A 22291-nucleotide genomic window follows, 5' to 3' on the forward strand; every position below is an offset into this window, starting at 1 on the left:
TAACTCACTTAGGACTGAGGTTGAGTTACCTATGGTCATTCTATGAAATGTTATTTCTTAAGTCAACGGTGTTATAAAGAGAGATTAATCATTTTATAGTTTGGTTTTATACAAACTCTTTGTATAGGACACCTCCACTTGCATTTCTCCTCTTGAACGGTTATGATCAAATCGTTTATAACACTTTACAACTTTTGTAACAATTATAAAGTGAGTCGTATCCGTAGTATCACCAGGATAAGACACCCAACCTTATCCATATAGTTTATTACTTGAACATGATCCACCTGTATGTTTACCACATATTGTTCAAGTTTCATAAAATAACCTTCGATCTTTCTTTAATGGACCATTTTGCATATATGAAATAATCAACCATTATTTCAAATAACATATTAACTATGAAGCTTCATGGCATATATGCCAACAGTTTGATCTTTTGCTCTATGGGTTGTTTATCTTAAAAAAGAAAAAAAAAATTGAAGATATTTTATCTATTTTTTAACTATACAAAAGAGTATTTAGATTATGTCAAAAATATTATGCATAGAGCATCAATGAATATTTGTGCTATTGATGACTTTCAAGAGGAGTTCAATGGGCCCAGAAGAGCAAGCATAGACATCATAACTATTTTATGAATCAATATTTTTTTTTCAACTAATTAATTGATAATTTTACATTTTTCCAAGAATTAACAAACATTTATACAAATCTTCCTTTCCAAAAGAAAAACTCAGCTCAACCATTTCGATTTCACACAGATTTTCTCCCCATCTTTGAAATTGACTTTCTCATACTCTAGTTGAAGTAACTTAACACAAAATTTGAGTGAACCCAGATGAAGATTAACAACAATTAGAGTCGGTTTGAATTGACTTAAGTGCTTAAAAACACTTTTTTGAGTGATTAGAAAGTCAATCCAAGGAGACCCTTAGTTAATAAGGATAGAAAAGTTTGGTAAAAAGAAGCTCATTCCAAGTATCTTGGAGACCAGGCATGCACCAATGGACGCAATCCGCATAGCTTACTGGGTTCGCCAACTGCTCCGGAGTCAAAGGTGACCATTGCTTCTTGTAAATCGACGTGTGAGCGTCCCGACGATAGCTCGATAGCTGTGTGATGTTGAGAAATGTGATGGGAAACTTTGACTTCTGGAAGACTTCTCCAATCACTTCCATGACGCTTTTTCTCGAATCAGAACCCCAATAGTTTGGATCTTCAATTAGAGTTGTTTGGTTGTAGCAGTTGCCTTCCTCTTCGCCACCCCAATCAATGCTTCTGTAGAGTCAAATAAGAATTGATCAGAGTCACCTTAATTTAAAGGCTATACCACTGCAAGAAATATGGTCTTTAGAATCGAAAAAAAAAAATGTCGTCAAAATACGATAGTAACTGGATCTTGTCAAAATATCGAAGTAACTCATCTATTTTATAAAGATTGTGAGGTTTCCTTATCTTTCCAATGTATCAAACCAAGAGTAGAGCAAAGAAGAAATGAGGGGAAGCAATTACCTCTCGCTTAATTAGCTCATTTTAGGTTCAACTTTTGTATTAAAAAGTTTTCAAACTAATTAGTTTTCTCTACGTTTCCTTCTCTATATGTTTTCAAACTCATTAAAGGATTATATGTGTTGAAAGTTCTCACTCGACTCATATTTCTGTTGAGATCACACTTCTTAAAAAGAGAAAAAAAATACGTCACAATGGTTATAAGATGCATGAGTTACTCCTAATTAGTTTTGATATATATGGAATCCTATGACATGTTTATCTAATGGTATCTAACATCGTAAAATGATACGTCATCATGTCACATTGTCGTTCAAATATCCATCGGATAATTTTTCATTTAAAGGAGATAGAAAGAGAGAAGAGGGAGAGAGAACTTACTTTCCATGGGAAGGGGACATGCTAGTGAAGAAAACCCTACTTCTTTTAGGGTTCATATTCTTCCTGACCCATCTCAACATGCTCTTCATTGCCATGCGATAAGCATCCTCTGTTGATAGCTCTACTATGTCTTGTACTTCATCATCAAAAGACCCTTGCCTGTAAATTAATTAATTTGACACCACTATTCAATTCTTTTCCAATTTTTAAATATATAAAAATACAGGGGAAGAGATAATACCAACTATATAATAGCTTAAATTACAAGTTTAAGCCCTAAACTTTTAAATTTATGTGTACATAAGTTTAAAAGATTCCTAAAATTTAAAAAGTGTCTAATAGATCTTTAAATTTTCAATTTTGTGGATGTTTAATGTATGATTAATCTTTAAACTAATTTCAATTTTGTATTAAACCGATCCATGACATTTTTAAAATTTTTTAAAAATTAAATATAGAATTGAAATTCTATGTTGAATAAGACTGATTTTCACCCAAGTGTGCTATGAATATTAAAAATATTAAATAGGTCAATAGTCTATTAGACATAAAATTAAAATTTTAGGAACTTATGTTAGACACAAAATCGAAAGTTGAAAAGCTTTTTAGAAATTCAATGATTTATTAATCCTTTTTAAAGTTTAGATACTAAAATAAATGTATATTAAGGGTAAGGACTGAACTTTTAATTTAGCATATATATATATATAACAACCATAAATAATGCCTTACAGGATTTTCATGTTCAAGCCAGTCATCCACCAAAGGTAGGTATTGAAAACCATAATATCAACCCCTTTCCAATGCTTTCCATGCTTATTAATGGAGCCTCTTCTCACTATCCGATCCGAAATCCGATGGATCACCGCGTTATCCGAGTTCGATTCAAGAAGAAATGGTGCCCAATAGAATTCGATCGTTGCATTGTACTCCTATATTAATTTTGAATATCAATCTACCGTTACTAAAACCATTTACTTAACAAATACAAGAAACAAGAAACAGAAAATGAGAAACAATAGATTATGAACCTTTGCAGTGAAGACTGTGAGGGAATCGAAGGTCTCCATGGATTTGGCATCGTCCGGAATTAGGGATTGAAGAAGACATACCATTGACACAAATTGCCCCCTATTTAGAGAATCTCCAACGAACATCATCCTCTTTCCCCTTAGGGTTTCTAGCATTAGGCTTGCATTGAAACTTCATTTTTTGAGAGAAAAAAATAAATAAAGCTCAATCAGAGTTTGCATATGCAATTCATGCAAAGTAGATATTGATGCATATTTAAGTAGAAGGAACTTCTATTTGGAAATCCTAAATTAATTAATAGTGTCCATAAATTTATAGGTTTTTTCCGTCTATAATTTGATGGGCAGAATATAGAAAAATATATCAAAATATTTATAAATATAGTAAAATTTTACGATAGACTGTGATAGACTACTATCTATGTCTATCTATGTCATGATAGACACAGATGGTAGTCTATCGTAGTCTATCTAACATGATATTTTACTATTATTTGTAAATATTTTTCATAGTTATGCTATTTAAAATAATTGTCCTAATTTAATAGGTTTATGAAGTTTATAAGACTGTTTTTAAATATAGAAAAATGAACCAAAATATTTACAAAATATAGTAAAATTTTATAACTATCAACATCTATTATTGATAGCTCTAAAATTTTACTACATCTTATAAGTATTTTCAACAGTTTTACCATTTAAAATCATTTCTATTATTATAAAATCATTTAGCAAAATCTCTCAACTTTTTTTAAAAAATCTATAATATGTGAATGTTTGAAAAAGAAAAAGTTTAATAATTTATGGATATGTTGACACACTTTCGAAACTTATGATTTATCAAATCCAAAATTAAAAATTTTAAAATCACTTAAACACAATTTGGAAGATATTTATGACTAAACTTATAACTTAACATAAAAATTACTTCTATGATTATGTAAATTGTTGTGTGTGGATTTTTCTTTTGAGAACATTTAACATAGATAATGTTAAATATTTTTATCTTAGGCTAAGTTTCTATAGTGTCTCCTATCTCAACAGGAAAATAAGGATCTCTCCAATATAAAAGACTTCATATATATATATATATATATGATGTAATAAGTTAACAAATATGCATTTCTCTATTTTTTAATAAGTTTAAAATATTACTATTATATTATTGATGATATTTTTTAAATACAATAATTATAGAGACAGGTGATTGAACCTTCGACCTCTTGAACCAGAGTGTATGTCAATACCAGTTAGCTAAGTTTATTTTGACTGTATTGATGATATTTGATTTATATTTTAACCTTCTTTTATATTTCTATGGTAAATTTTGGTTTGAATAAATCCCACCATGATGGATCCCTTTTCACCTTTTTACTATCATTTACTCAAAAAATAATAATAATAATAATAATAAATAATATATATATATATATGGCAAAATTGACAAAAGTATTTAACTTTATAAATCTTAATTATCTTATATATTCAAACAAAAAAAATTTATCTCCAACATTTCAATTTCAAAGTATTCCATGTCTATATTCATGAAATAATATTTATTATTCAAATAGACTTTTAAAATTCGAATGAATGAGATTCATTATACAATCAAAATGGTTTTATTGATATAATATTCAATACAACGAAAATTATTGTTTAATTATATAGTTTAAACTAAATAGAAGTGTAAAATCTAAATTACGAAAAAGAAAAAAAAATGAAAGTCAAAATTTTTATTACTCGACCATGGGCATAGTTCTCAATTTTCATACGATGAAATTATATATATATATTTGTTATTTATTTATTTATTTATTGCATGACGTGGCAAAACCAACGACTTCCATCAACTTCCTTTCTTTGTGGTTAATCTTTCTAAATCAAAATTTATTTTTTAATATAATTTTCATAAATCATTTAAATCCACATATTTGTAAAAATATTCACACATATTCTTCAACGTCGTTCTGCCACGTCACCCTCGTGACTATCGGGCGGCCAATTTCAATGCTTCAATACGTTGTCGTTTCACTCCAATTTTTTCCCTCTTTTTTTCTTTTTTTGTTTTTTTGTGGCAAAGGTTCCAGTTTTTTATATCTAATTGCTTAATAATTGCATATGGGCAATTTTACCAAATCGTTTAAAAACAAGGAAATAATTCCAAATTTATATGTTTTTTAAACAAAAATTCCAAGATTCTTTTAATTGAACAAACGAAACTAATAATGTGATATTACTTTGTCAATATATGTATCTTATAGTAAAGATTTATAAGAATGTGAGAATTGAATCTCGACTTCAAGAGAAGTAGTACATGTCAATTACTGTTGAGTTAAGTTTTACTAGTTTTTTATTTCACGTTTTTCTACTTTAAAATCCTCAAATTTAATTCTAATTGAGAGATAATTTAGGTCTTTGGATATTGAAAAATAGATAAATAATAGATAAATAGACCAAAATTTTAATGAACTTTAACAAAGTTAACTTAGCTCATAGAGCATGTACTCTTTTTAGTTGGAACCGGACGTCCAACCGGACGTCCAATCTCTTATCTTGCAAAAATATAATCTAACTTTATAGTTTTTTTTAATTTAAATCCCCAAATGTAATCTTGAATTTTTAATACTTATTTTTTAATAATGATCCTATCTAAACCTTTAAATATTCTATCCCTCAAACCTTCAAATACTTGTTTCATACCATAAAGTTTATATTTATAGGCAAAAAAAAAAAAAAAAATTGCTTATTACCTTTAATACCTCATTAATCATAAAATAAAGGCTTAGATTTATTTACGAATGCACCACCTAATTTACTATATGAGACATCAATTAAATGGTTCATATCGAGTATCAATTCATCATATCCAACTAGTTTCTACTAAAATACACTCATACTTAAAATTTTTTAAAAAAAAAAAAAAAAAAAAAAAAAAAGAACATTGTCAAACACAAAGGTATGTGACGAGTTAAAAAAAAATTAATAAATATTAGTTGATACCTTAATTTAATAAGATTTCTTACCTAGGTTGATCAATAAACTAACTAGGAGTCAATATATTTATAAGCTACAAAATTTACTTCATTAAATTATAAAAATTAATATTTAATTTTCATAAATTTTTTATTGTAAGGATTAAATTGTTACAACTTTGAAAGTACATGGATTAAATTATACTATAATTCGGAAACTAAATTGTTACAAAATTAAAAGTACATAGACCAAATCGTTATAAAGTAAAGTTTAATGGACTAATTGTTACTTTCATGAAAGTTTAGGGACCAAAAGTTTATGATATAACACTTCTCTATTTTCCCTCTTTTTTCTACTCTCTTCGTCAGTATCGTCCTTTTACTCCCCCTTCTTCCGTTCTTCAATTTTAATTGTTTTGACAATTAAAGTTGTAAGTAATAGTTGTGTGTGCATTAATTAATATGTCGTTTGAATTTAACAATAAAGAATGATATATTGAGAAACTTAGGCCATAATTTTAAGAACAATCAATAAGAGGGAAAATAAAGAAAATTATGTATGTTATCATATATATTTATAATAATAAAGACTTTAATGTATGTTGATCTTTTTTACCATTCAAATTAGTATATTTGTTGCGATAAGTGAAAAAGGTTTTGACATTCCTCTGTCGACCCTTTTTGTATTTAGTGATTAATCATTTTACTGAGTTTTTGAGGAAAAAAATTTGTTTTGAGACTTCGTGGAATTTTATAGATTTTTTTTTTTTTAATTAACTTGAAGTTCTAGGCAATGTTTAGTTGCTAAAAAAAATTGATGTAAAAATTGGACAAATTAAAAAAAAAAAAAAAAAAAAAAAACAATGAGGGTCTATAAAATAAAAATATAATGTATCTAGCTATAGGAGTTCGAATCGGTTCTTTCTCAATTCAACATAACTTTAAAAAAAAAAAAAAAAATTTAACTACGCAAACGTTGAGAACATTTTTTATTATTTATTTTCAAGATTAATAATATTAATGCAATTTATGAAAGTTCAACAGTAATTTTAAAATGAGGTACTAACAATTTCCCTCCATTACATACTAACCAAAAGGGTCTTTTTGAGCTTTTTAAAAGTTTAAGAGTAATTTTTAAAACAAAGTACAAATTTCATAAGTATTTTTTATATTTTTACCAATTTTATATGTAATAGATCAATTAATTAAAAAGAACATACAAAAAATTATCCAATACAAAGTTAAATGTTCATTCATCTATTAGACAATTTAAAAATTAAAAAAAGGCTTTTCAAACACAAACTTAAAACTGCATATAGAACTTCAATTTTATCTTTTCTTTTCTTTTTTTAAGTACTCACATGTTAACATATTTAAATTAAGTTAAAATTAAAGAATCATCGTTGGAATGTCTTAAATTTGTTGTATGACGTTTCGAACAATCAAGTAGGATCTTGAAATCTAAGTTGAATTCGTATTTGACATATTTAATTATTTATAATTATGATCCTAGAGTTTAGAAAAGTACATTATATAAACTCTCTAACTACCATTTATACGATAATATTCTCTCTAATAAAATTTTTTCTTCTCTACTTACCGATATAGCTAATATATTGTTAATGAATTACGTAAATCTATATATCCATTCTCTCTATATTTTACGTTTTTATATTCTTTGTGTGTCGATCTTGCAACAACCATTTAATCCAAGGTCGTGCAAAAATGAAAGGTGGAAAAAAGAATTTAAAAAAACAGAAAAAGGATTAAAAAGAAAGAGAGAGAGAGATGAAACCTGGGAAGATCGCAGCCGTGGGGCTGCCACCGCCAGTATTGATAGCTCCGGTCCGGCCGGCCATGTTCCTGACACGTCAGCTGCGGCTGTATGTACGGACAATCTGACTCATCATATAGCGGCCGAGTCACCTCGTCCCTAACCCACTTCCCACTGTACACGTCACACCCCTCTTCCTTCAATTTCCCTTTTGCAAATGGCAGCTTCTCCCACTTCTTCTCTAACCCCACCCAAAAAAAAAATTAATAAATATATAAATAATCAATCAAATAAATTTCAATAATCATACCAACCCCTAAATCCAAAAACTTGAAAAAATTACCTTTACAAAAAAAAAATTATATATTGTAATACGAGTTCAGATACCATGTTAAATTTATCAAAGCAACGACATTATAAGAATTGATTTGCAAAAAGTTCAGAATAAATCTCAAAACATTTGAGCTTAGTATATTTAACCCCTATAGTTCGGAGACAATAAGAATCTAATCTCTATGATTTACGATTAGAATTTAATCTTTTTAGTTTGATAAATTTTCATAAATAGTTCCTAGTAGGAACTATTTATGAAGATTTTTTCTCCAAATCACAGGAACCAAATTTATTATTCAATCTACATTTAATCATCGGATGAAATAGTAATAAGAATTGAACTCACCGGAGGTGGGAGAAGGGTGGTCGGGGTCAAGGTTGAGGTCGAGTTGCTGGTTGAAGATGCAGGTGAGGTCTTCGCCGTAGAGGACGGCGACAAAGAAGATGAAGGCCAAGAGAGTGAAGAGGTAAGGGGAGAAGCGAGATTTTCTAAGGAGGGAGGAGGAGGAGATGGGAGAAGGAGGCTTCATTTTAGAGAGAAAAGAAAAAGAAAAATGTAAAATTAGAAGTTTTAATGACAGAGACAAAAGCCTTCATGCTATTAATATATGTACCTATCAATTTTGATTCATTATTGGCAATTTGTATTGCCTAAATTAAATTAATATATTGCCTCTTAAAGTAATGGAATATTAGGAATTAATTAAATTAAAATTGATTAAGAAAGGCTTGTTGGTAAATAGTTGAGAAGTTAGCATCATGATGATGAGGGATTGCATGGTTTATATTGGTTTTGACCTATGAAGGTTATATACCATAGGTAACATTTTGTTAAATTAGTAAATATTTTCAACTATTTTATTCTTTAAAATAATTATCTTAATTTTTTTTTCACTTTTTTTTAATTTATCAAGGTTTATATTGTCATTTACTTGGGACTTTTCTTATTTTCTAAACTAAGACCAAGGATTTAAACATCTAACGTTAACCAATTGAGTTAGATTTATGTTGGTGTATGTTAGATATTATATTAAATTTATTTTTACCCACGAGCTTAAGCTTTTGAATCAATCGATGATTTAAGATGGTATTTGGTTAAGAGGTTCTGTGTTCAAGTCCGAATTCCGCTTGGTGTGACATTAAACATCATAATATAAAAAGATATTGTGCCATAAAAGAAAGAAAAGGGAAATATTTTGAGTGAAGATAGTGGAAGGATTGATGAAGAAGAGTAGTGGGTGAATGATAGCTTAGAAGAGATTGTTTTTGTTGCTTTGCTTCTAAGGTAAGACATTAATTCATTTTTCCAAATTATTGGTTTAAAATTATTATCAATTTCTTTCTCTCTTAATAGTAAAATAAGTTTTAGGTACAAAAAATTATTGAGTATTTGGTAAAATTTCCAGCTCAAATAAGGTGGTTAGGTACTATTATACCTATTATCTATGTCATAGATTAAAATAAATAAATAAGCAATTGCAATTGGGACTACTAAAAAAGGATTGAACTTTAATTTGCTTGCAAGCCATTTAAATGATTAATTCTCATTTCATTTTCATAAATAGAAGGATGGTTAAAGACATAGTATTAAATCTCCATCGAAATATTGATATTTTTATCGATATTTCCATGTTTCCATGGATTCGAAATCGACATGAGCGATGAATCGATATTTTCATTGAAAAATCTACAAAACATATAATATAATGATCAAAATGTCACTAATATAAATATAATGTAAATAATACACATATTAACTTGTTTCGAAATCATAAAATATTTATTTACTAATTTTAATTATTTTTAAAATTTTTTATTTTTATAATTTTAACAAAAGTATCTGTCAAAATCAATACTTTATTGAAATTTTCGTAAAATTAAGACTTCGATATTTTCGCCGACATCAATATTTTAAACCTTGATTAGAGATTATATTTGTGTAAAATTTCTATTTGACAATCATAATTTTATCTTATGAAAATAGATTCAAGTTACCTATGATGAGCTAATATACTTATTAGGTCCTTTCATTTAGCTAGTTTTAGTGGGACTTAGTGCCCAACAAACAATTTTAATCATGAAAAGTCATTGATTTTTATATTTTAGAGCAAAAAAATAGATAATAGATATGTTCAAAACTTTGTTATAATGATTTTGTAGTTGGTTTCAAGTTTCTCTAATATTTATAAAGTTGCAAATTTACTTTTAATTTATTTCAAAAGTTCCTTTATTAATAACCTTTTGATTAGACATCAATTACCATCCTAAAACTAGATAGTCTGATACCCGATATATTATTAACAATTTGTATAATCATTTGGTCTCAATTTTGCAATTGTCCAAAGTATTTGGTTTCAAATTTTTCCAACCTTTTGAAATTTTCAATTATGTTGGAAATTGCTAATTAAAGATTATAAATGCAAATAGGAAATAGGGAAAAAATAGAGAGAGTTGAGGGTAAAATAAAATGTTTCAAGTGCAAAAATGAAAATGACATTTTAGTGTAATTTAGAAATAATTTTCAAAGCATGAAATTACATTATAAAATAGACAAACAATTGGCATGTGATCACGTTCAATTGCATTACTATTTCTTGCTCGAATGGCTGGTTTTGTCAATAATTTTTACTAGAAAAATCTAATCCAAATCAAAATTAGAACAGTTCCTAATTTTAAAAATCTTCATTTTAAGAAAATAATAATTAACCGTTTTACACATCTAGCTAGATCCCAAAAAGAAACCCTCAGGATCCCAAATTGTCACTTAGAAGTTTATTTTTAAAAGCCATTGTAATAATGCCTTCTCTTCTCCTACTCCCATTTATTAATTTTAGCTTTAAATACTACGTCCCTATACTTTTAACTTTATTTCATTTTGGTTCCTATACTTTTAATATGCTCATTTTAGTTTCTATATTTTGAACTTTTGGTTCATTTTCGTCTTTAAAATTTCAAACGTTCATTTTAAGTTTGTGTACTTTTAAAAAAGTGACCATTTTGGTCTCTTTATTTTCATTTTTATATCATTTTTAAGGGACCAAAATGGTCACTTTTTTCAAGTCTAAGGACCAAATGAATCAAATCTGAAAGTACAATAAGTAAAATGAACCAAATCAAATTATAGCGACCAAGATGAACATCTTGAAAGTATAGGGACCAAAATGAACAAAAACCAACAGTATAGAAACCAAATTAGTATTTAAACCTATGTTTTATAAAAAGTTCACATGCCAAGCAAGATCTCTTTCCATCTATCTATCGCTCTGAATATGTCTCAGATACTTATAACAGAACCTTATGTAAAAACTGAAGCCTACTTCTCAAGTAGAAGACTGGATTATGTAGCAAAAGGCTAGCCTACAGGAGCTATTTCTCTCTCTTTCTCTCTTTGGTTCTAATACACCAATGAACAAGATGAAAGCTCTATAGCAGAGTCAATAAGATTGCTTGATGAAATTTCAGGCTGACCTCTTCTGGCTGTATTGCCTACCAAACAAAACCATTACAACTTGATCTGGCATAAAAGTTCATACTAAAAGTACAATGAACACAAGGAGTCATACCAGCAATTTGAAGCAAAAATGTATGCAATTAAAAGTTGACTGGAGAATAAGAATCTCGATGACCTCGAGAGGGTCCCTTAAATTTTCGAACCAGAGATGCAAACAAACTCTGCAATGTGATATTCAGTCACAATCATATGAAAGAGATACAGAGAAGTAGAGAAAAAATGGTAATAACTGTACCTGAATTTTGTGAGGTAAGCTAAGCCAGAATTCTAGGTTGGGAATAACCTGGAAAAAAGAACGAGCAAGGATATATCAGAACAGATATAAATTGAGTTGATACACCAAAAATGAACCCAACTAATTCTCCCTGGTTAGTGTCAAGAGAATGGGGACACGAAAAAGAACTACGTAAATGTTCTATTGAAGATAAAACTTTCTAGTTTCTAGCATTAGAACATAATGAGAAAGAAGCATAAATCCATTAACCTATAGAAGACGAGGCACTTTCTTTTAATTCATAACCTAATATTGAAAAACACACGCCATGCCTGCCCGGATGGTGACGCGCGAATTCATAACCTAATATTATGGCTACACGCATCTTTCTGGTGAAATGTAACATGGAATTCCTTCTTTCGGACGGAGGTGCTCTTGGTTTGGGAAACTTAAGAAAGATAAGTGTAATTCTTGTTTCCAAATGAGTGCAGAGTTTTCCTCCAGAAGCAAGTGCTCTGTGGCACTCTATTATGACTAATATGCATGATTTGGAACAATCGAATTGGTTTACTGCTAGGACACTAATACAAGCAACAGATGTACCAGGAAATTCATAGACCAAGTGCTTCCAGTTCCACACGTTTGAGATGAGAAATGGCAACCTATTGAAATCTATACAATCTATGAGCTACTAGATACCCTTTGAAGGAGTGCTTCCTGAGACTCTTCCAGCTTGCCAGCTCCATATTAAATGAGCGTTGGAATTCTGAGAAAGATGACAGAAACCAATCATTTTTTAAAATGGACTGAGGAGTCTTCTAGGTGTAAACTCACTACATTCTTTTCGGAGTACACCTTTTTCCTAATTCACGCTGAATAGAGGAACTTGTAATTCTGCATTGGCTTTTGTCTGGCACGGAGGATGTACAACCCGGGCAGCAACTAAGTCAAGTGGGAGTAAACGGCCTTGACAACCTCCCTTGATGGTTTGGGAGTCTCTCTCACTACCTGTAATACCTCTTGCTAACCAACTGGATTTGGAGGTTTACTCAAGAAATGGCTCTCTTTGGAAAAAGGTTAATTCTCTAGCATTTACGGTGCCTCCTGCCAAGGCTGGATGACACGAGATTTCAAGAAGAAAAAAGGAAACAAACCATGGGTTGACAGCTAAGAATTTCCCATTCTTTGCTCATTGTTTCTGGGACCATAGGTGGTCGGGAGATAGACCCTTCTGCTGTGTTTTTCCTCTGTACCATTTATTTTCAATGAAGGAAGTATTCGTGTCTAATGTTCTGGCTCAGCCAGCCCCTACTTTGGGGTTCCGCTATTCGTTGTTTGAGAGAGGGAAACAAAGGATATTATAACTTTACTTTCATTGTTGGGGTGTTTCAGTGCTCTCCTGGGTGAAGGGACTTTCACTTATGGTGCCCTAATCGCTAAGAGGGCTTTTCATGCAAATCCTTCTTCCTTTGTTTGGTCAACCCTTCTTCCTCAATGAATTCAGTTTCTGCCTCGATGTGGAGGATGAGAATTCTAAAGCAGGTTAAGTTTTTTGTTTGGCAAGTTCTTCATGGAAGGGTTAATGTCTTGATGGATTTCTTTATATAAAAAATTATTTTGAAATTATAGGTTTTGTCAATGATCGGAAGGCTCTCATTTTGTAGCTTTGTTTCACAGGGTCCCCTTTACCCCCACCCTTAGGTTGTTTCCCTTTTGTCTTTTTCCTTCTGAATATATTCTCTTGAAGTTTCTTATTAAAAAATAATAAAAATAGAAGTCTCACTGGCCTTATGCCCCCTCCACAAAAAACAGTGGGCTATTCATTATTTTTGTCCCTCATAACAGGCAACTTTTATTGGAATCGCCTATTGGTGTTGGTTTCATTCATCAATGAAATGTTTCTATTTCAAAGAAAGAAAAATAAGGTTATTTTTTTTATTGGTAGCATACGAGAGAAATCATTGCAAATATTTTATAAAATAGAGGAAGGATACTTACATCAACACCTCGAACTTTGAGAACATAATATCGATAGACTATCCCGGCCAAAAGATATCCTCCAAAAAGGCATAAAATGCTGCAAACCCAAGCAATTAATTAATTACTAAAACAAAGAACCATATATTAGCCGATCACTTGACATATATTAGATAAGTTTCAACATGCTTTAAAAGGGAGTGGCATACATGATTATAAAGGTCCCAAAGAAGCCCCAGCCTCTTCTATCGACATGTATAATCTTTGCACAACCAGAAGGGTGCCTCAAGGATGTAGCCTGTTACACCAAAGCTTCACAAATCACAAACAATACTGAAAAGTATGCTAAAATTAACTAAAATCTAAACGTTGCAAAAAAGATTTGGTATTTACATGATAGCTACCACATTTTAATTAACAGACATCTGAAATGAAAGTCCTTACAAGCTAATTCTCCCCAGGAGTAAAGATATTATGAACATGATCATCAACAGCTTTTCAAACAAACTCCCTCCATGATTTGACAAGAAATCCAAACTTCCAGCGCATTCCAAAGTTTAAGCAAAGACTAATGTGAGAGAAGCTTCAAACTTAGCCATTAAAGTTAAAACCAAATGCTGAAATTATGCTAAGTTTTCAAGATGGAAACAGTAATAGCTAAAGTCATGTCATGATGTTATGCTGAGTTTTCAAGATGAAATTGGATAGGAACGGTTATGAGTCTTATGACTCTGAGTATTTGAGTTCTACAAAAAGGATGTCAATATATCAGAAAAAATTGACAACATAACTTAGGCATCCAAGATGAAACAGTTGTGAAAGGCAGAAATGGTCGACATGGAGAAAGCTGATATAACCAGCTCCCATGTGCAGCTACGGAGCCACTCATGCCAAACCTATAAAGGGGCTCATAAGAGAGATAGCGCACCTTGGTTCAATCCATGGTGGCCACTTACCTAGGATTTAACATCCTACGAGTTTCTTTGACACCCAATTATTGTAGGGTCAGGCGGGTTGTCCATGAGATTAGTCAAGGTATACATAAATTGACTCGGACACTCACGAATATCCAAAAAAAAAAAGGGATAGCGCACCTCTAGAGAGGCTTATAAGAAACAACTTCTAATCTGATTAGTCCAATTTTTCAGTACTCCAACAAAAAGCTGTGTACTCATATCCAAGAGAATTTCTTAATATCTAAATGAACTACCTGACTTTTCTGGTTTTCTTTTGTTTCCTAACACGTCAATTGAATAGTACTTTTCTGGCTCCTTTTGGTTCTCGGAAGTATTTATTATTCTCTCTAGTTTGTGTTTATCTTCTTAAATTCTTCATGTACAAGTTTTTGGCTCCTTTCGATTCTTGGGAGTATTTATTATTCTCTCTTGTTTGCATCTCTTAAACTCCTCACGTAAAAGTTTATCATATAACAAATAATTAAAGTTTGACAGTCCAAATGAGACAGTAATAGTCTTGAAAATCAAACAAAAAGTAACTAGATAATTAACAAAATGAAGGTGAATAGACTAAGATATTACCTAAAATGAGAGAGAGAGAGAGAGAGAGAGAGAATAGATAAAGATATTGTAAATTTCAATCTCGTTCACATAATATTAATATGTTGACCAATACCAGGGTTAAAAAAGTGGTAGTAAAATGCCTTCTCGAAAAAGACACGAGTGTCTTGGTGATGCACAAGAAAATATATTTAATGATGAACCAAAAGAGTAATTATCTCAGAGGGCAAAAAAGCAATTAAGAAGAGCTGTCATGTCTATAAAGTCAAGGCACTCACATACTCACAAGGCCCTATCTTTTCCAAAATTTGTGGCACCTGGAAAACAGAGATAAAATCAACAAATTTTAATATATTTTTTATTGCATTCAGAAATACTATGGCACAAAACACACCTGAATACCATCTGTCGTACAAATTACAGACACAGAAAGTGAGCACTTGACCTTAGTGCCACTTTTAGACATCTTAACGGTGACACCTCTGTCAGGATTTTTTATATCTGCCAACATAAGACAAACCATTAATATAATCGTCATGAAGTCTGAACCATGGCAACAACTTGGACCTCTCGTCATGGAAATTATGCACAGACATGGTACATGTACAACAAGCATATTCGATATAAATAACAGACAATAAAAATGGAGAATGTAATTAAACTATTTATGTTACATGCTATTACATGATCCAAATAAAAATGAGAATATTTATAAAAAGTAACAAAAAAAACAAAATACATTATATTAAAATAATTTAAAAAATTATATTAAAAAGAAAAACAGACTGTACAGAAGTACAAAAAAACACTCACCAATGATGCTAATGTTCGTGCTTGGCACAAGACCAATGGCTGTGCATACATCATAGCCTGCATTTATACCACAGAACTAGTATGAGGGCTATGTAAATTCTCTTCAAACACCAATAACATTGTAAGATGCATGAAGTTCCATTTTTCTTTGTGAAAAAGTAAGATGAAAAAGGTTATTGTTTCTGAACTTTCAACTCTCTTAAACAATACCGAGCATTTTCCAACATTGTCCAGAAAATCTCCTGAAGTTTTTATTATACTTTGCATTAAAAAAAGCACACCAATTGGCATGTATGGTAGTTACAGAGTAATTACAAAAGCATAAGTATAATAAGACAATATATCAAGAAGATTAAAGAATAATAGAATCTCAAATTTTAGCAGTGCCACATTCTTCTCAACTGCTTTCAAACCAAACTAGGAAAAAAAAGGCACCACAAGAGGTTCAGCCAAAGTGTTGCTTCCCGACCCAAACTTATGACCACAAAACACTAGCATGTGCTCATAACCAAGGCAAGAGGAGATGAAGCTAGAAAATACTCAGTATGGGATTCCTTACATATGCATCAAGCCCCCAAGACCTAGGGACCAAAGGAAAAATTAGGCTTCCTGGGAAGAGTTGAATCGTGAGAATCCTAACAAACCCACTTATGTTGGTAAATTGTCCCACCAAATTCGTCATACCTATTAGAAATTCACTCAATATCAGCCTACAGTTCATTTTTTTCTACAGCACCTGTTATTGTCATAGTCAAACTTATTTACGTTGACTTATTTATTAATGCAAATGAATGCGATTATACATCTCCTCACCATGGTCCTATCATAAAATTTATTGAAAATGACATACCATGGATTCCTACCATGCCATGTATTGTCGTATGATCATGTGGTAAAAATTTTAGAAAATAATGGATCATAGACTCCTACTATGACGTGTATGTGTTATATCTTTATGTTTGTGCTACTTCTGTTAGGCGACTAAAAGGTTGCCCTAAACTTAATAAACCTTGGATTTTTCAAGTTGAAGTTATATGTTCACGTTGCACATTTCTAATCAACGTGAGTATCAGCAATTAAGGCACCTACTCCATCCTTTGAGGTCAGAGGTTCAAATCTCTATCCCTTGTATTCTGATCAAATGTATATTATATATAATTAAATAGGGTGTGAAGCTTTGGAGCTAAATTTAAATTTTGCGAGATGCAAAAATATTTGCCTTCTATCTTGTCTGCTACAAGTGCACTACAGCCCATTCCACAGTGCGAAGGTCCCCCACAATCCTGGAATGTGCAATAAGAGATATAAAATTATAAAAACAAAACATTCAGGAAAAGCTCATACTCCATTTTTATAAGAAATGGTGTCATTTTTTTATATAAATAAACACATATCATATCTTATATCAAAAGAGAATGAAATAGTTGCAGCAATCTTTGACGTAATGATTTGTATGCCCAATCTTCTCTTGCCCTCTCATGTCTTTTTTCATTTTATTAAAGAAACAATTTCTTTAGTAATGCCTCACTGGAACATGAGATGGACTCTTACCAAGCAATCAACGCACATAGGTGGATCATGATTGAAAATCATCCCATCACATAGCTGCTCCATAAAAGCATAAAAGATATCGTGAAGTTAAAAAAAAAAAATTAAAAATAATCACAAAAATACGTGGAAAATCATAGAATGGATTTCCAAAATCATGCTAAAAATTATAAGAAATTGCTAGAGTTATCAACATTGGGTGATTGAGTCATGAATGCATCTTTCTCATATCAATTCATTATAGATATAATATGTGCATATAAAACCTACTAATGCACCCGAAGAAACTGCAAATGTATAGATCAAAGGAAACAAGATCTAGTCTTCTTAACAATAAAAGCAGGTTACAGAAGATGAAAGTATCGATCCTATAATTCAGTGCCTTGAAGCAAACTTTTTATGAATCAATTCAGAATTTTTCATTAGTTTCAAGGGACCCGTTTGAGTCGTTCAGGAATTTGGACAAATATCAAGAACTCAAACCTATTAGTAAAGCAATTTGGGTTGTCACAAGAGAACAAGCATGGGAATGATGAATATGTGGCACCATCTTTGCAAACAGCTTGTGGTAGATTTGAGAAAGCTTTTAATAAGGAAGTAAAGGGTATCTCAAAGACAGATAAATTGTTGGAAGAAGATTGTCCGGCTTCTAGGAGGTTTATTCCGGCTTTTCCTTTGCACTATACCTGGAGAGTTGTGAATCATTCTTCTTTCGAGTTTCTAGTAGTTGATTCTGACTAGTTAAGGGAGAAGTGTGTTCGAACTCAAGTTCCTTCATTGTCTAAGAAAAATTGTCTGCATAGTTCGGAAGGACTCATCGTTCTTCAGAGGTTTTTAGTGAATCAACTCATTCAATCCCAGGTTCGAAGTTTTAGTTTACTAGAGGTGTTGCTTGTCACTCTTCTTCCAAGGATCTCTCTTGCTCCTATATGATTCTGATGAGGACTCTTTTGTTAGCATGAGTAGTGAAGAATCCGATTTTCATCAGTTGGACCCAATTCCTAAGGAACCGTTTTCAGAAGAGAATATAGGGGAAGCTTTTGATTTATTGTTCCATTGGACTGAGGAAAAGTTGTGTGATCAAGATACAAGGTTGAATGTTTCTCCTTTGTCTGCCTTTCAAATACCATCCAAATTTTCTTCAATTGTAGAAGCTTGTCGTCTTCAGTTGTGTGCATGTTCTCACGCTTAGATGTCATTCAAGTTTTCTATAAAAGATTTGGTTTGAAAGAATTCAACAGTCTTTACTTTTTTTTGTAAAAGAAACTGTTATTGATATGAATAAGGGGAAGACCCCGAAGAACTACAATAGAGATTGTCAATTACTGACTAAGAAAGATAAACTGAAATGACTGAAAGGGTACTTTAATTTACACCAGGAAAAAGCAGTAGACAAAACTAACTCAAAAATCCAAGCAGAAGAAAAACATGTATCATGAAAAGTTCAACAATCTTTACAAGATAAGCTTCTTCATTGGATTGCTCGCTTGGGTTTAGTATGGGTTCAACCGGTCAAGCCTCTTCACATTACATCTAGATTGATTATCTTTCTCCTCCTTAGTACTTTTCTCCTTTTCTTTTCTATGTATTTGTTTTGGAAATTTTCAAATTTTTGCTTTTGGTTTCCTTATACTTTGAGTATTAGCCTATTTTCATTTTATCAATAAAAAATTATTTCCTTTAAAAAAAACACACACACACACACGCAAAGAATATGCTGGACAAAGTAAATAGAAAAAATGTTGAAAACAACCCAACACAGAAGCTGACTTAAGGAGTCTAACTTGGTCCAAACCCTGATGAACCAAGCTCCCATTCATTTGTCTTTATTCTTCCTACGTAAATTTGTATCGTTCTTCATTTGTTTCCTTTCACAACAGATATTTTTTCCTCCTACTCAGGCTTTGTTACCTTATTTGTTAAATCTTCTCCCACAAACCTAGGGTTATAACATTGTGTCAAATATGAAATGAATGAATGTGAATAACCTCTCTCATTGTAAAATAACAGATAGAGCTCTTAAAAGGAAGAATCTTTATTCAGTAAGACATAATTTTTGCAAAAATTTGAGCATGTATCGCATATCTATTGAAATATTCAATCTACACGAAGGATAAAAAGTTATTTATAAGAATTATGCGATGATCATTAATGAAAAAACAATATGCATTAGGTCTTATTTCTCTTGACTAGAGCCCTTTCTTGTAGTTCAGCTCTTTTTCGTGGAATTTTCCTTTTTGTATGCCTTGTGTTCTTTTATTTTTTTCTTAATGGAAGTCAATATTTCTCATTAAAAAAAGAAATGAAAAAACAATATGTAACCTGACAGAGCAAACCTGAAACCAGACAATAGTATCATTTACTGCTACTCTGTAAAACCTGAACAGAAATTAACGGAATTAAAAAAAAAAATGGAAAAAGAAGGAAAAATAGGAGGAAATAAAAAGCAGAACTTGTAGTCAACCTCTCAAACATTAAACTTACGAAGAGAAGTCAGTTCAAAAGGCAAGCACACTAAATTCAAATAAACACACTGTTCCTTTAACAATGGTCTAGCACCAATTTTGTGGCTCATTGTGAAAATCGTTCGAGCAGTCATTAGTTTGTGTTCCTGTTTTCCAAACAAGTCTTTAGCTAAAGTTCGATTGATGTATAACTATATGTTTCATGCTCCCAATATTCAGAACGCATTTGCATGGACGCCCTTATAATTCAAGTTTCTGTTAGAAAATCAATAGGAAAGTAATTAACTTGTTAGGATATTACTACCACTAGTAGCATAATTGTTACGACTTGAAAGTTGGCAGATGGGTGGTTATGAATGGAAGAAGTTAGGAAATGTGGAGGTTACGTATAATTTTGGGGAAGAAGTCCATAGTGGGTGGATTTGAGAGAGAGAGCTCTCTTGAAACTGTAAAAGACCCAATATTCAGAACTCATTTGCATGGGCAACCTTATAATTCAAGTGTCTGTTAGAAAATTAATAGGAAAGTAATTAACTTAGTAAGATATTACTAGCATTAGTAGTATGATTGTAATTACTTGAAAGTCGGCAGAAAGGTGGTAATATTTTTTTTTGAAATAGAAACAAGGCAGAAAGGTGGTAATAAATAGAGGAAGTGTGGAAGTTAGGTATTATTTTGGAGAATAAGTTCATAGAGGCTGGTTGAATACTACAATAGCCTTTGGAGAGGGCGATGGTTATATCTCCCACAATCCACCTTTAAAAAAATTGATATCCGTGAGTGTTCGGACCAGTTTATGTGCACCTCAACTAATCTCACGGGACAACTCGCCTGATCCTACAACAATTAGGTATCAAGCGAACTCATAAGATATTAAATCCTTAGTTCTAATAACCTAATAATATTCCCAATTTTGCTGCTACTAATAACCTAATAACATTCCCAATATTTTCCTATTAACACTAACAATTCCCAACTCAATACAATACCCAATAATTGTGTAAGCAGGAGTATGACCGAATGCATATCCTTTCACATAATTTTTTTTATATCCATGAGTGTCCAGACCAGCTTACGCGTACCTCGACTAATCTCACAGGACAACTCGTCTGACCCTCAACATTTGGGTGTCAAGGAAACTCATAGAAAATTAATTCCTAGGTAGGTTGTCACCATGAATTGAACCCTTGACCTCTTCACCAATTATTAAGTCTATGTCTCATTTTCACCAATTATTAAGTCTATGTCTCATTTTTTACCATTTGGCCAACCCATGATGAACTAGTGCTCGACTATCTTCTCATCAGTTTCATAATTAAACCAACTTGGTGTTTATCAAATTTTAAACTGAATTCAATATAGTGAAAAATATTAAAGAAGTCATCAACTCCACCTAATAGAACAGTAGAAACTACACTGCAATTTCATACTTCACTTTCATTGCAATGCAAACAAGATCAAGTGACAAGCAATAAATTAGGAGCAACACCCAGATGAATAAACTCATAAATTTTCATATATTGACTTCTAACTAATGAACCAGAGGGAGGGGAAGAGAAACAATACCCGTCTTCGCTGAGGACTCCATGAGGAAATTTGGAGGTAGGCGATGCCAGATTGAAGTTATACATCTTGCCATTGTTAACTAAATTAAACTCGCAAATGGAGAAGACGGAATTGAAGGGAAGAATTTGGTGTAGAATCATGAAGAAAATGGTAACCCATTTCGCAAAATGGATTCTACGCATCATTTTGCTCTCGCTACAATTCCATGCCAGTTTTCTTGGACTAATTTCTTGAATTCGTTCTCTCCTTGTTAATACTTCTGTTTCTTCGAGAGATTCCAGTACGCAGATGCTTTTTGCTTGAATCAAATTTCACGATTCAGACCCAAGTGGTTGGAAGAGCTGTGCCGTTCCTGGAGGAACAAGAATTCACGGGGTTTTGCACTTTTTTTTTTCTTTATTGATACTATTTTTATTTACCATAGGTTATAGGGAAAAATATGTTTTTGATCAATAGCTTTAATTTCTATGTTTCAAAAATTTCAAATATAGAAATATGAACCAAAATATTTTACAAATATAATGAAATTTACAGACTACTATATGTATCTATCACAAGTAGACGGTAATATTTTACTATTATGTATAAATATTTCTAACAGTTTTGTCATTTAAAATAATTCCCTTTTATAAATGAATTTTTTTTAAAAAAAAGGTTTATACTTGAAAATTGTCCAG

The 22291-nt window shown here is 31.3% G+C and overlaps 2 protein-coding genes across 3 annotated transcripts; both read right to left on the bottom strand.

Moving 5' to 3' along the window:
• Positions 1-633: 633 nt before the first annotated feature.
• On the bottom strand, positions 634-8651 carry TBL33 (TRICHOME BIREFRINGENCE-LIKE 33). Its single transcript, XM_039036447.2, has 6 exons — positions 8350-8651; positions 7692-7911; positions 2925-3096; positions 2626-2825; positions 1894-2052; positions 634-1281 (listed from the first exon to the last, which is right to left on the bottom strand). The coding sequence occupies exons 1-6, from the start codon at positions 8531-8533 to the stop codon at positions 939-941; spliced, it is 1278 nt and encodes a 425-aa protein (XP_038892375.1). The 5' UTR covers positions 8534-8651; the 3' UTR covers positions 634-938.
• A 2514-nt stretch (positions 8652-11165) lies between these two features.
• On the bottom strand, positions 11166-22031 carry LOC120081502 (autophagy-like protein). 2 transcript variants are annotated; one of them, XM_039036449.2, is made up of 12 exons: positions 21615-22031; positions 19920-19962; positions 17587-17640; positions 17255-17318; positions 16036-16092; positions 15617-15723; positions 15501-15539; positions 13915-14003; positions 13727-13805; positions 11750-11797; positions 11567-11675; positions 11166-11480 (listed from the first exon to the last, which is right to left on the bottom strand). In XM_039036449.2, the coding sequence occupies exons 1-11, from the start codon at positions 21797-21799 to the stop codon at positions 11595-11597; spliced, it is 846 nt and encodes a 281-aa protein (XP_038892377.1). In that variant the 5' UTR covers positions 21800-22031; the 3' UTR covers positions 11166-11480; positions 11567-11594. The 2 variants fall into 2 exon arrangements, with proteins under 2 accessions (XP_038892377.1, XP_038892376.1); XM_039036448.2 differs by having other exon boundaries at positions 11166-11489; positions 21615-22018.
• Between the last annotated feature and the right edge of the window lie 260 nt (positions 22032-22291).

The sequence above is a fragment of the Benincasa hispida genome, chromosome 7 (genome assembly GCF_027475165.1).
Source record: "Benincasa hispida cultivar pf3 chromosome 7, pf3_genome.v1.1, whole genome shotgun sequence".
Lineage (NCBI taxonomy): Eukaryota > Viridiplantae > Streptophyta > Magnoliopsida > Cucurbitales > Cucurbitaceae > Benincasa > Benincasa hispida.

Bases quoted from the DNA above. Each gene is read 5' to 3' on its own strand.
- LOC120081502 (XM_039036449.2), bottom strand. From the start codon at position 21,799: ATGATGCGTAGAATCCATTTTGCGAAATGGGTTACCATTTTCTTCATG. The intron at 19,963-21,614 runs GTATTGTTTCTC...ATTTCTGTTCAG, and splicing joins GGAGTCCTCAGCGAAGACGG to GTTTTACAGAGTAGCAGTAA. The intron at 15,540-15,616 runs GTGTGTTTTGTG...TCTGTTTTCCAG, and splicing joins GTACGACAGATGGTATTCAG to GTGCCACAAATTTTGGAAAA.
- TBL33 (XM_039036447.2), bottom strand. From the start codon at position 8,533: ATGAAGCCTCCTTCTCCCATCTCCTCCTCCTCCCTCCTTAGAAAATCT. The intron at 2,826-2,924 runs GTTCATAATCTA...AAATTAATATAG, and splicing joins TCACAGTCTTCACTGCAAAG to GAGTACAATGCAACGATCGA. The intron at 2,053-2,625 runs GTAAGGCATTAT...ATTAATTTACAG, and splicing joins GGCTTGAACATGAAAATCCT to GCAAGGGTCTTTTGATGATG.